This window comes from Melospiza georgiana, chromosome 13 (genome assembly GCF_028018845.1).
Source record: "Melospiza georgiana isolate bMelGeo1 chromosome 13, bMelGeo1.pri, whole genome shotgun sequence".
NCBI lineage: Eukaryota > Metazoa > Chordata > Aves > Passeriformes > Passerellidae > Melospiza > Melospiza georgiana.
The window spans coordinates 3,126,605-3,138,859 of record NC_080442.1 but is presented as its reverse complement, the minus strand read 5'-3'; the positions used below and the strand labels follow the sequence as shown (position 1 = coordinate 3,138,859).

The window sequence follows — 12,255 nt, the reverse complement described above, 5'->3', positions numbered from 1 at the left end:
GTAAAAAAAAATATGGAAGTTTTCAAGAAATTTTCAGTATTCAAAAAAGAAAAATCACCAAAATCCTCAGCATTTGAAGGGCTGCAGAAACATGCAGGCAATAAAAACTACAGGAATTCAATCAATCTTTTCCAAAAGTGCTCTTCTTCAAGCCCTGTACCCTTAGTTGGAGAAGGGACAAGGCCTTGGAAAGGCCAAAGAACTGAATGAAGCAGTCCTACTTTGAGCATGATTCATTTCCAACATCCCAATTCCAAAAGAGAGCAATAACTGTAAAAACTGGGGTATTTTACAGAATAATTTAGTATTCCAAGTAGAGAAGGGCCAAGAAACAGCTATTCCTTGAAAGGGACCCCTAGAGGTGCCCCCATCTGCCTGAAGTCCACCTGCTGCCCACACCAGGTCAGGCCAACCATGACATTGTCCAGCTTAACCCTGAGAGATTCCAAGGTGGAAACTCAGTAAATCCCTCCAGCAGCTCCCCAAGAGTAACAACTGAATGAGAATTCCAACATGGAGAATAACAATCCAGAAGAGACAGCTCTGGGAACAATTAAGGAAGCCCATATGAAGCACAGGCTGTATTTCCCTAGTTTGGGAAAGCACAACCCACAGTCCTGTCCTATTTTTGGTCACTTTTCAAACCTTTGTATTAGAACAGCTGGTGGTGTCACTGGGAGCAGAACACACTGAATGTGCCAACAGTTTACATCAGCACTGGACTTCTGTTCTAACAAAAATATCTCAACATTTCAGCACAACAGACAAAGCTGAACCTTCCAAAATAAAATGTCACCTCCTCTGGGGGTTGGAGACTTCCCAAAAGGTCCCATTGCTTAGACAATCAATTTCCAGAATATTGGGACAATTAAAAGCACCTCAGCTGAAGTATCTCAAGAGCAACAGACTAAGCACCAATTTCTTTGTGAAGCTTCCACAGGGTTTGAAACATGGGATTCAACCTGACAAACTTAGGAATCCCCAAACTTTTATATTCACAGAAACAGTCAATTCCCATTTTGTATCATGTCACAATGGAAGTATATTACTGGGGGGTTTTTTCAAGAAGTCTTTCCTTTTAAGCTAAGCAAAGACGACTCTCCCCCTCCTTAATGGTATGCCTCAACCAAACCCCAGCCCCTGATTTTTGCATCATGCTTACTTCATGACTCACCTTCTCCTTAATCATCCAACCTAAACTCCTGTCATTGGGATCAATAACCCCCATCTAATGTTGTTATCTTGTATTCATATTTCTAAGAGTATAATAACAACAGTATGAGACTCTAAAGTCCATACCTTCTAGCTGGTTTTCTACCAAGCAGCTCTTCTCTGTTGTGCAGTTCATCATGGCTTCACAGGGGCTCTCCCTGGGCTCTCAACCCACCCCTTTTTATTCCAGTTACCTTCACAAGCTACAGCTGCTGCCCAACTAAGGACTTTGCAGCTGTAGCTCATTTGGAGTAACTAGGACCCACTTATCCAATACACAGATCTTACAGGGCCTCTCTCCATATTATGTTGCAATCTTATTGTTATTATCATATTTCTAGAGTCCCATACTGTTGTTATTATATTCTTAAAGTCCATACCTTCTAGCTGGTTTTCTACCATGCCACTCTTCTCTGCTGTGCAGTTCCTCATGGCTTCTCAGGGGCTCCTCCAGGGCTCTCAGCCCACCCCTTTTACCCAGTTATCTTTGCAAGCTACAGCTGCTGCCCAACCAAGGACTTGGCAGCTGCAGCTCATTTAGAATAGCTGGGACCCACTTATCCAATACACAGGACTCTCACTACAATCTAACAAACCACCTATTGCCCCAAGGAGACCAAGGTCAGCAGGGAGGCCCCTGGGGGAGAGAGCTGGACCTTGGGGGGTGTGTGGGTCTGAAACTGGAACACCTCACCACGTGGCTGAATTCAACATCTGTGAATATTATGCAAAGGCCCTTTTTGCTTCTTTACCTTGCACTTTACCAGCAGCAATTCAGGCTACAACAATAATACAACATCACAAAATCATACATCAGCCTTCTGAGAACACGGAGTCAGATTCTCATCTCCTCCCTCATCCTGGGGGCCCTGACAAAGCCCCCACCGTTCCTCTGTGGTTCAGAGCACGGACGCCGCAGTACCTGGCAGCACTCGGAGCTCGGCCTCGTCGCTGTACTTGGGGGCGCCGGGGGTGTCGAGCACGCAGCGGTAGAGCCCCGCGTCGGCAGCCGAGGCGTTGCTGAGCAGCAGGGCGCCCCCGGGCAGCTGCAGCGCGCGCGTCTCCGGGCCCAGCGCCCGCCGCTCGCGCTCCCAGCGCAGCAGCGGAGCCAGCTCGGCCGTCACCTCGCAGCCCAGCACGGCGCTGCCCCCGCGGGGAACCGACGTGGGCTCCGGCTGGCTCACGAACCTGGGCAGGCCTGCGGGAAAAGCACGAGGATAACGCGTTGGAGACCTTCTGAGCACGACACCGAGGCTTGGAAGGTCAAGTCAGGAGTCAAGGATGTAGCTTTGGAAAAGTTAAGATGTCATTGTGAAAAACGCCAATCTCTTTTTTTTTTTTTTTAATTGCAAATGTTTAATAGTAATAAAATAGTTATAAAAATAGTAATATAATTAGAGTAATGATAATTTGGACAATTTGAATTAGGACAATATGAGACAATGGAAACAAAGAGTTACACACAGTCCAGGTACATTTTTCTGGGCAGCATAAGCCCAAAAAAGGACCCACCTTAACAGAGGATTAACCCTTAAAAATAATAGCCTGTTCATATTCATACATATCACACATCTCATATTCATACACCTCATACATGATGCATAAATTCCATTCAAACACAGGATTCTGTCTGGTCAGTGTCAGCTTCTTCCTCTTAATCCTAAAGGCATCATCCTGCCTGAGCAAGGTGGGAAGAAGTTCATTTCTCCTGATAATGGAGTAATAAATTCCCTTTCTCTGAAAGATTTGGTGTCCTGTGGCTGCTATCTCAGTGCAAGTCTTTTCTTTAGGAAAAAAGGTATCCTACATAGCATAGTTTCTATTTTAACATTATGTTATAACCTAAACTATATTTAACACAGTACTTAAGAGAATTAGTACAGCATAACTTTCCAACACAACACATATGATATTCATTTTAATATTTGTGAAAAGCCAATCAAAAAATACATATTTTTCACACCACTGTAGGACACAAAATAACACAGACACACTGCTGTTCTCAAGGTAAAAAGGGAAGTTTATTTTCTGGCTCTAACATTTAGAGATTTCCAAAAGTGACAGTGGATTGGAGGGTGACAATGCCACTGTTTGTCCACTGGACAAACCAACAGTCCATCCAATTTCTCCTCCTCCATAAAAGAATATAAAACAATAAGTTATTTACAGGAAGGGTGTGAGAAAGCTCGTTACAAGAATGTCGAGATCAGAAGGCTCAGAAAATCTTAAAAAATCAGGGCGACATTAAGATGCTCTCCAACTCTTTAAACCAGCTGACAGGACAATGCTAAACATGGGTGGTGCAAAGGCAAACAGACCCAATAATCACAGAATCATGGAATGGTTTGGCTTGGAAGGGACCTTAAAGCCCATCCAGTGCCACCCCCTGCCATGGACAGGGACACTTCCCACTGTGCCAGGGTGCTCCAAGCCCTGTCCAGCTGGGACACTTCAGGGATGGAACAGCCACAGCTCCTACAATGCAGCCTTGAAAACACCTTCACTTACCCAAAGGCCTCTGTGCAGTGCCACAAGGTAAATATTGAGATAAATATTAGCATATGAACATTCCCAGTGTGGCTGAGACTGCAGCTTCTCCAGGGCACACCACAGAGCTGACCCAGCAGTGCTGCACAAGCTGTGTCACCTTTTCCATAAAAATGTTCTCCAGAAACACCCAGAGCCCATTTCATGGCTTCACAGTTGGGCTGGGGAGGCCAAACCTTGGGGGAGTTGTGGGAAGAGGCTGGAGCCACAGCTGGAGCCACAGCTGGGGCAGCCAGTGAAGATGGGGGCACATCCAAGACAGGGAATAGCACAGGACAGCAGTGAGGGAAAAGTGAGGTACAGTCCTGGAGTGGGCAGGCCAGAGGAGGAGGAGGAGGGAGAGGAGGAAGGGCAGCTTTGGGTATCACCCTGGGGAGACCAGGGTAGAGCATGAGGCTGAAGAATTGGGAATGAAGGCAGGGAGGTGAACATGGAAATGGGGAGCAGGCAGGGAGAGCACTTTAGTTTGGTTTTTTCTTACCACTCAAATTACTTTAGTTGTCAAGAAATTAAATTAATTTTCCACAAGTCGAGGTTGTTCTGCCATTACAGTAACTGGGAGTGATCCCATCTTGACTCAGTAACTTTAATCTTATTTCCTCTCCATCCTGCTGAGGAGCAGAGTGAGGGCACAGAGAGGGGGCAGGCAGCCACAGTCACCCCTCCTAAGCATTCTGCACAGGAAATGATCAAATCTGCCACAGCTCAACCCCCTATTTTCACAAGTCTCACTTAATACCTGTCACAAATGCCCTGGGAATGCACCAGTAGAAGGACTGATCCTGCAGGACAGGCAGATTGAACCCTAAGAGAGGAGGGTTCATATATCCTGACATTTAGGATTAGGATTTATATACCCTAACATATAAATCACTTCTGTGCTGCCAAGTTCCTTCCATAACCCTGTACAGCTCATCCCCAACTGTTACATATTTTCTTCCCTCTGAGTCCCACCTGGGGATTCCTTCCATAACTTCATTCCTCCAAGAAACTTTGTTTCTAGTTTCCCCTCCCAGTGTACTTCCAACTATCTTGCAGTCCTTTGATCTTGACCTTGTTTTGGTATTATTTTGCATCTTTGATATTTATCTATCAGTCCCTCCAAGGTATTCACAGGAACAAAACATCCAACTTCTTTGTTTCAACCTTCCTTCTGCTTAATGAAGCTACAATCTTCAGTTTCTCTCCCTCATTCCCCTAACACCTATTCACCTCTAAAGATGCAGAATTCTGGGATAATTTTGGAAGGAAGGAGCCCAGGCAGAGCAGAATCAGCTACAAGGTCAGAGCTGTAACTTGGGGATTTGTCCAGTCAGACCTCAATAATCCCCAAGGGGTGGAGACTGCACAACCTTTGGGTAACCTCTTCTACCTCATGGAGCAGAACTCCCTCTTGAAACCCAGCCAGAACCTCCCTTGCTCCAGCTGACCCCAATGCCTCCTGCTCTGCCACCAAGCACTCCTGGCAGAAACACAAACCCCAGAGTTGTTTAAGATCACAAATATCCACAGAAATGTTACAAAACTGCTTCTCTGTCTATTGAAAAGATCTTCCCCAAAGATGGAGCCATCTCAGTGGCTCTGCACAATCCATCCTACAAGCCCTGTAACCCTTTCCTGTCCTGACTCACCCATCCCTGTGTCCCAGCACAATCCCAAGGTAGCTGTGCACCTGCCTGATCTGCACACTGTGCTCACAATTCCATCATTAGTCAGTCTGGAGCATGACTGAATTCTTCCTGTGAGACCATGAGGCCACAGCAAGGGTAACAAGGTGTCCTCCTTTGCCACACTCACTAATTCAGTGGGTAAATAAGTTGTTCTTACAGCTGATGAGGCTGTTAATCCTGAGCCTCTGAACTCCAGTGTCTGAAGCATCTGTCCTTTCTGAAAATCTCCTTCTTGACAGAACCCATTATATGTTCATAATTGCCTCTGATTCTTATCTCTCTCAATATTCTCATTTATTAAGGGAGCATATGAAGCATATGAAGCCAGTTCTTTTCCCATCCTGGGAGGGAACCCTGGCTCTCCTCCTGTAGCCAGGTGACTCTGTGACTTCTGTTTTCACCTCACCTTTGCCATCTCTTTGCTCCCAGCCCCACACTGGCTCCTTCAAGCACAAGCAGGAAAGTTCCTGGAGGACTGAAACCCTGCAATTTCTCACATACAGCTCAAATATCCTTTAATTTTAATCCCTGACAAGTGCTGTTCATTTCCTGGACAAGACAGACCTTGTGCCTTCTGTTGTGTGCAGGTGCTCCACTGAGGTTAAATAAGCTTTATTCAAGATGCTTTCATTACTCACTGGAAATGAAATTACAGTTCATTTTCCAAGTCATCTTAAATGCCACTAAAACCTGTATTTCGTCATAGTCCTGTGTGGTTTTAAAATATACATTTTAACCTAGCCTATAATTTTGTCCTAAAGAGTAATTTTCTCTTATTCTACAATTATTGGCAATTTGCACTGCTTAAAAGCCTCCATTGTGGAGGAGGACCCTTTGCTTTAGCTAACAAACAACCACAAAACAATCATGATGCATTACAAAAAGCACTCCAAATCCAGGCCTTAATTACTATTAATTTGGAGATCTGTTTATAAATCCAGGAGCAGGTCCCAGAGTGCTGGCACACCTCCTGCAGCAGTGAGCCACTAGAAAATACCCTTTCATCTCCCAGCCCAGAACCTTTCCATTACAGAGCTGCTCTCTTCAAAACATCAATTATCAACTTCTAAGCCAGCATTTCCTGAACTTTCTATAGTCATTTTTAGAGGCATTACCATGTGAGCCAATTCAGTCTAGTTAAACTACAAACACTTTTAAAACTATTTTTAAAGTTATGTTTTTAAAAAGTTGATACTTTTTTCTCAGTGCTTGGTATTTCCCAAACACTTCAATCAAAGCTGAGCAAGAAGTTCTAATGATGAGTAGAGTCCCAGGATGGTTTGGGCTGGAAGGGACCTTAAAGCCCATCCAGTGCCCCCTCCTGCCCTGTGCAGGGACACTTTGCACTGCCCCAGGGTGCTCCAAGCCCCATCCAGCCTGACCTTGGGCACTCCAGGGATGGAAGGTACACTCCTAATTGAGGGAGCAGCCCCCACTCCTCAGCCATGTGGTGCAGGGCAATCAGCTGAAGACATCAGCCCATCTTTTGGTAAATGAATGTCATGATAAATGACACTTTGGGCTTCTGACATTGAAGACAATTTTTTCATGTTTGTGCACACATTAATCATTCTGTGGCAGTGCACATACATTAGGTATCGATTTCAGGACACCAAAGGAAAATACTACTGACCTAGCAGGAATGCAGGTTAATAAACTCAATTTAGGAAGGATGATTTTCCATTTGGAATGTTCTCTAAACACAGGCAGGAGAGCACATAAGCAACAGTGCACTCACATGCATATAACAGGGATTAGATGCATCCCAAACCCCTCATTTCTGCCAGGACAATACAAATGGCAGGGAAGGTGGGGAAGTCAATTCTGTGCCTCTTTTCTCCTTCTCTTTTGTTTCTTCCTTCCCCTCATCCAAGCCCAGAGCAATGGCAGGAATGTGAATGAACAATCTATTAATGCAAATGTGGTGCATTCAATCAGCATTCCCAGCCTCAGCCTTACTGAGATTTGTGGCTCATTGTCTCCATTTCTGAAAAAGATGTGCCTAGAAGAGCAATAATTCCCATGCTCCTAGAAAACACAGATGGTTAAAATTCTGGCTGTAGTCTCCTGCCCTCAATGGAGCCAGTATTTCATCTCCTGGAGTCTGCAGAATCAGGGAATTCACTGCCCTGAGCCAGATGCCAACCCAGTTCAGCAGCCTCCCTGCAAGTACAGCCAGTGCCAGTCATTTCCAAGGAGACTGAAAGGAAAAAAAGCTTCATTATCAACCATTACTAAAGAACTGGCTCACCTGAGTGCAATAACTGCAGAGCCACACCTGCCTGTGCTCTGGTTAACGTGGATGCCATTGCCATGCACAGTTCAACCCCCCAGAGTCCTGCCAACCCTTTGGGACCCATCTCACCAATTCAACAAGGGAATTGAGAAATGAGAACTATCTCAAGGGAAGAGAGAGCTGGGGAGGAATCCCCTTTCCTGCCTGGGGCAGGGTTGTAGGAGAAATCACAAGCCACTGGGAGTCTTCCTCACTTGTGTCCCCTCTGTTTCCACTGCTCTGACTGGAATTTAAGGTAAGACTTTGTACACCTGTAACACTTTGTATTACTCTGGTTAATGTGGATGCCATTGCCATGCACAGTTCAACCCTCCCCAGAGTCCTACCAACCCTTTGGGACCCATCTCACCAATTCAACACTGCAAAAGGGAAGTGAGAAATGAGAGAAAGCTGGGGAGGAATCCCCTTTTCCTGCCTGGAGCAGGGCTGCAGGAGTGGTCACAACTCTGGGAGTCTTCCTCACTTGTGCCCCCTCTGTTGCCACTGCTCTGACTGGAATTCAGGATAACACTCAGTACAACTGTAACACTTTGTACTGCTCTGGTTAACGTGGATGCCATTGCCACATACAGCTCAATCCCCCAGAGTCCTACCAACCCTTTGGGACCCATCTCACCAATTGAACACTGCAAAAGGGAAGTGAGAAATGAGAACCATCTCCCCATCTCTAGGGAAGAATCCCCCTTTCCTGCCTGGGGCAGGGCTGTAGGAGTGGTCACAAGCCTCTGGGAGTTTTCCTCACTTGTGTCCCCTCTGTTGCCACTGCTCTGACTGGAATTCAGGATAACACAGTACAAGCATTAGACTGCTCTAAACACACACATCACATGTTTGTGCAATTAACATTTTCCCAAGGCTGGTTTCAGGCCTTCTTGTGACATCTCGATGTGCTCAGCAAATGTTTTCTGTTTTTTCCCCCATTGCTACTGCAATATGGAAACAGCAAAGCACAGGAGCAGCTGGCAGGTTTTCCATCCTGTTCCCTCCTGGATACCATCTGTGACAAGCCTTTGCTGCCCAGAGTTAACTTGTATTCAAGTTTCTCCTAACTTACCCAAGTCTAAAGTAACTCCAGCAGCACCAGCTCCAAACATTCCACCCTACAGCTTCCACTCTCCATCTGAAATTCATCCAGCTAGTCTGTGAATGATCCCACAAACTGCTCACAATTTTCAGCCTCTTGAATTTTCCCCCATTCCTGTCTGCCTGATCGAATTTGAACTCATGACAAACCCATAACTGTAACTCCTTTCCCCAAAGAGCCTCTTGGGGAGTGTGGGGATTTCAGCACCACGAGGAGGTCCTGGAGAATGGGAACATGATCCCCTATTGTCAGGACAGCTCCAACATCTGCTACCCCTCAGCAGCACAGCCATCACAAAGATGCTGCCTATTTTGTTAGTGCATCAGCTCCTCACCCCAACCCTGCTAAAAAATTAATAAGTCCAGCCATCTGTGGACACTTCATTAAATTATCACAGCTCCTTCTCTCCAACATTATTCAGCATCATTTGTTGGAGTGGCAGAGGTGTGAAATGGCTTAAAATACACTGCTGCTAATGAGCCATATTTCATGGATCTCACTGGCACATGGAGCAGACTTTGTAATTACAAACACTCCTGCAGAACACGAGTCCAGCAGCACCTGAATTAGGATCAGGCCAGATGCTTCCAGTCCTTGCTACAAACACCAAATCATTCTCCCCCCTTGCTGTAGGCAAAGCAGACAGGGGAGAAACAACCAAAAATCTGGGCAGGACACAGCTCCTCAGGGAAGGGATGGGGATTTTTACAAGGACTGTAAATGGAGAGAGGAAAACCTAAAAATGTCCTTGCTGGATAAACAGGTGGGAAGTACAGGGAATACAGAACACAAATGAGAAATGTCAGAGCATAACCACAATCCTGACCTGGTTAAACACAGCCATGACAACATGGTATGTGCTGGTTAAAAACAGTGTCCCTTGGCCAGAATGAGAGCAAAATGTCACTGGGCACATCAGTAACACTCACAGACACAGGTACTGTCACTCCAATGACACACTGAGTGACCTGCTGCCACCTCAGAGCTCTTCTGAACAAACAACTGAATTCCAGATGGCCCAAGGTCCCTTTCAAGCTCAATGATCTGATGAGCGAGGTCCACAAAAAACCATAGTGAGAAATGGCAAAATATTGGAGAAAATATTGTCCAACCTGGCCTTGGGACACTTCCAGGGATGCAGGGGCAGCCACAGCTTCTCTGGGCAACCTGTGCCACAGCCTCACCACCCTCACAGGGAACAATTTCTCCCCTTTTTCTACTACACATGCAAAAATTTTAGAGGGTGTTTGGACAAGGAAAACACATCAGCATAATATGATGTTCTACTTGGCAAAACAAGCAATTCCAAATTCTAGTTAGGTGATATCAAGAGGATAAATTATTTCAGGAATGAAATGGGAGTGACAAAATGACTGAAAGATGATCTTCCAAAATACAGAGGTCACTACTGACAACCACAACTACAAGAAAAGCAATGGGAGTGAGGTGGGGATGTCTGTCCATAGCACATGGTCAGGCTTAAGAAGTGCTGCAAGGAACAGCACAGACAAACAAAGAATAGATCTGATGGAGGAGGTGAAACAGTATCATGAAAATTGGAGACAGGACTGGCAGTCCAAGGGCCAAACAACACAAAAGCTCCAGCAGCAGCAGGAAAAGCTGCAGCAGCCAATGAATCTGACTTCCACAGACACCAAGAAACAGCTAAAACAACATTCTAATGCCAGAAAAAATGAACTGAGGGCATGCAAACCACGGAGTCATTTATTTGCTGCTGCTGAAGATCATTCTAATAGCAAGACCAATGAAAGCCCTGTGGGATTTCAAGAGAAGCCCTAAAGATAAGGCACACAGATTGCCTCATCATTTAAGGAACTTCAGGTCTTCATCAATAGACTGCCTAAAAAATAAGAACCCTACAGGCTCACAATTACTCTTTCTAAAACAAAATCAAGAGCCATAACAAAAGAAGAATAAGATGCGAGGGTTGTGGTGGAAGAAAAGAGCTTGACAGGTTAAATAATTTTAGTTCCAGGCGAGGCTATCAATTACGGAAGCTCATGTGAACAAGCTATTCAAAGAAGATTAATGCACAGAGAGGACTGTCAGGAGAAATTTATCACAAAACTGGAAGAAAGGAAAGATCTGAAAAACTTTTGCAGGCAACTCTATAGACAGTGACAAAGACAGCTGGTACCTGACAACAGGCATTTAGAGACAGGAAATAAGCAACAATCTCACTGCAAACTCCTCGGGATGTGTGAATGGCAAAGAAAGCCCCAAAACCTCGGTGCTTGGAGCTGACAGAACAGCACACAAACACAAAGCACAAAGAACTTTTACAGACACAAACATGCAGCTCAAAGAGGAGTCTGCAGACAACAAGGGTGCGTGGCAGGATAAAGGCAAACACTAAAAGCCGTGGAACTGCAAATTATCCAATACCAGCACAGCTCAGGTGGCATCAGCACACCAGTGATCCCCCAGCAGCTGCTGGCCATGAGCCTCAGAGTATCAGGAACAGATTTTTAGAGGTCTCTCCACAACAGAGCCTTGCTTTGCCTAAGTTTTACTCTGTTTTTGAGAGAGACTGACAGTGCATTTAAGCCAGGGCCAATTTGAGAAGTTATTACAGAAGGAACAGCAACACCTTTACAGAAACATACAAACTATCCAGAGACATTTCCCCATGTTCCCCCAAAACAGGGGTTTCTAGATGCAAATGAATAGGGCTTGGAAAGTTAACAATTTTTAACATCTTTATTCCCAGTGTGTTTATGCGAAGGGTGAAACATCCCCTATGCTTTTAACAATGTTACCAAGAACTAACCTCACTGAACTCAACCCTCGCAAATGTCATAACATAATTTTTCCTTATTCTAAACATTTTCCCTCCATTTTGTTTCCTTTTCAGGGTCATTGAACTTCATATTGCATTTCTGTTACAGAAAAATAAAACATTAATCAGAAATACAAAAGCAGCAAGGGTAAGAAGTATCAAGGCACAAGGGTGTCACCCTCCACTTGGGGCAATAGTTCAGCTTCTTATCCTTTTCAAAAAGCAACACTGAGTCAGTCAGAAAGCTGAACCATGTCAGCACACAGAGCCTTCAGTGTACACTACCAAAGCTGAAATCTCTTGCTGATTGCACACAGGAGCAGGCAGGCAGTGAGGAGCACAGGCTGCAGATGTAACCATCACTGTGCTGACAGCTCGGGATTCCGAGCGAGCTCCGTGCTAACTTGTCAAACACAATTACACAGGGATTGCTGGTGCTGACATGCAGAGCAGAGAGAGGGAAAAATCTGATCTGAGTCAAAACATTAACAAATGAGAATCCAATCCAAACAAAGTTCAGCCAAGTTTCTTGTTCAGGGGTGTTGATGCACCATCAGTATGGTGTCACTTTGTCCTTGTCTCACCATCCAGACCCCCAGCCGAGTGTCAGCTCACAGGATTTCAGGGATTTGGTCCCAGCTCCCTT

The 12,255-nt window shown here is 45.2% G+C and overlaps 1 protein-coding gene across 10 annotated transcripts in view; it reads right to left on the bottom strand.

Moving 5' to 3' along the window:
• Positions 1-12,255, bottom strand: part of NEO1 (neogenin 1) — a 178,724-nt gene that overhangs the window by 104,004 nt on the left and 62,465 nt on the right. For all 10 annotated transcript variants that reach the window (XM_058033043.1, XM_058033051.1, XM_058033053.1 and 7 more), the window contains exon 3: positions 2,135-2,410. In XM_058033043.1, coding sequence (XP_057889026.1) covers positions 2,135-2,410 — 276 coding nt within the window. The remainder of the gene's footprint in view (positions 1-2,134; positions 2,411-12,255) is intronic.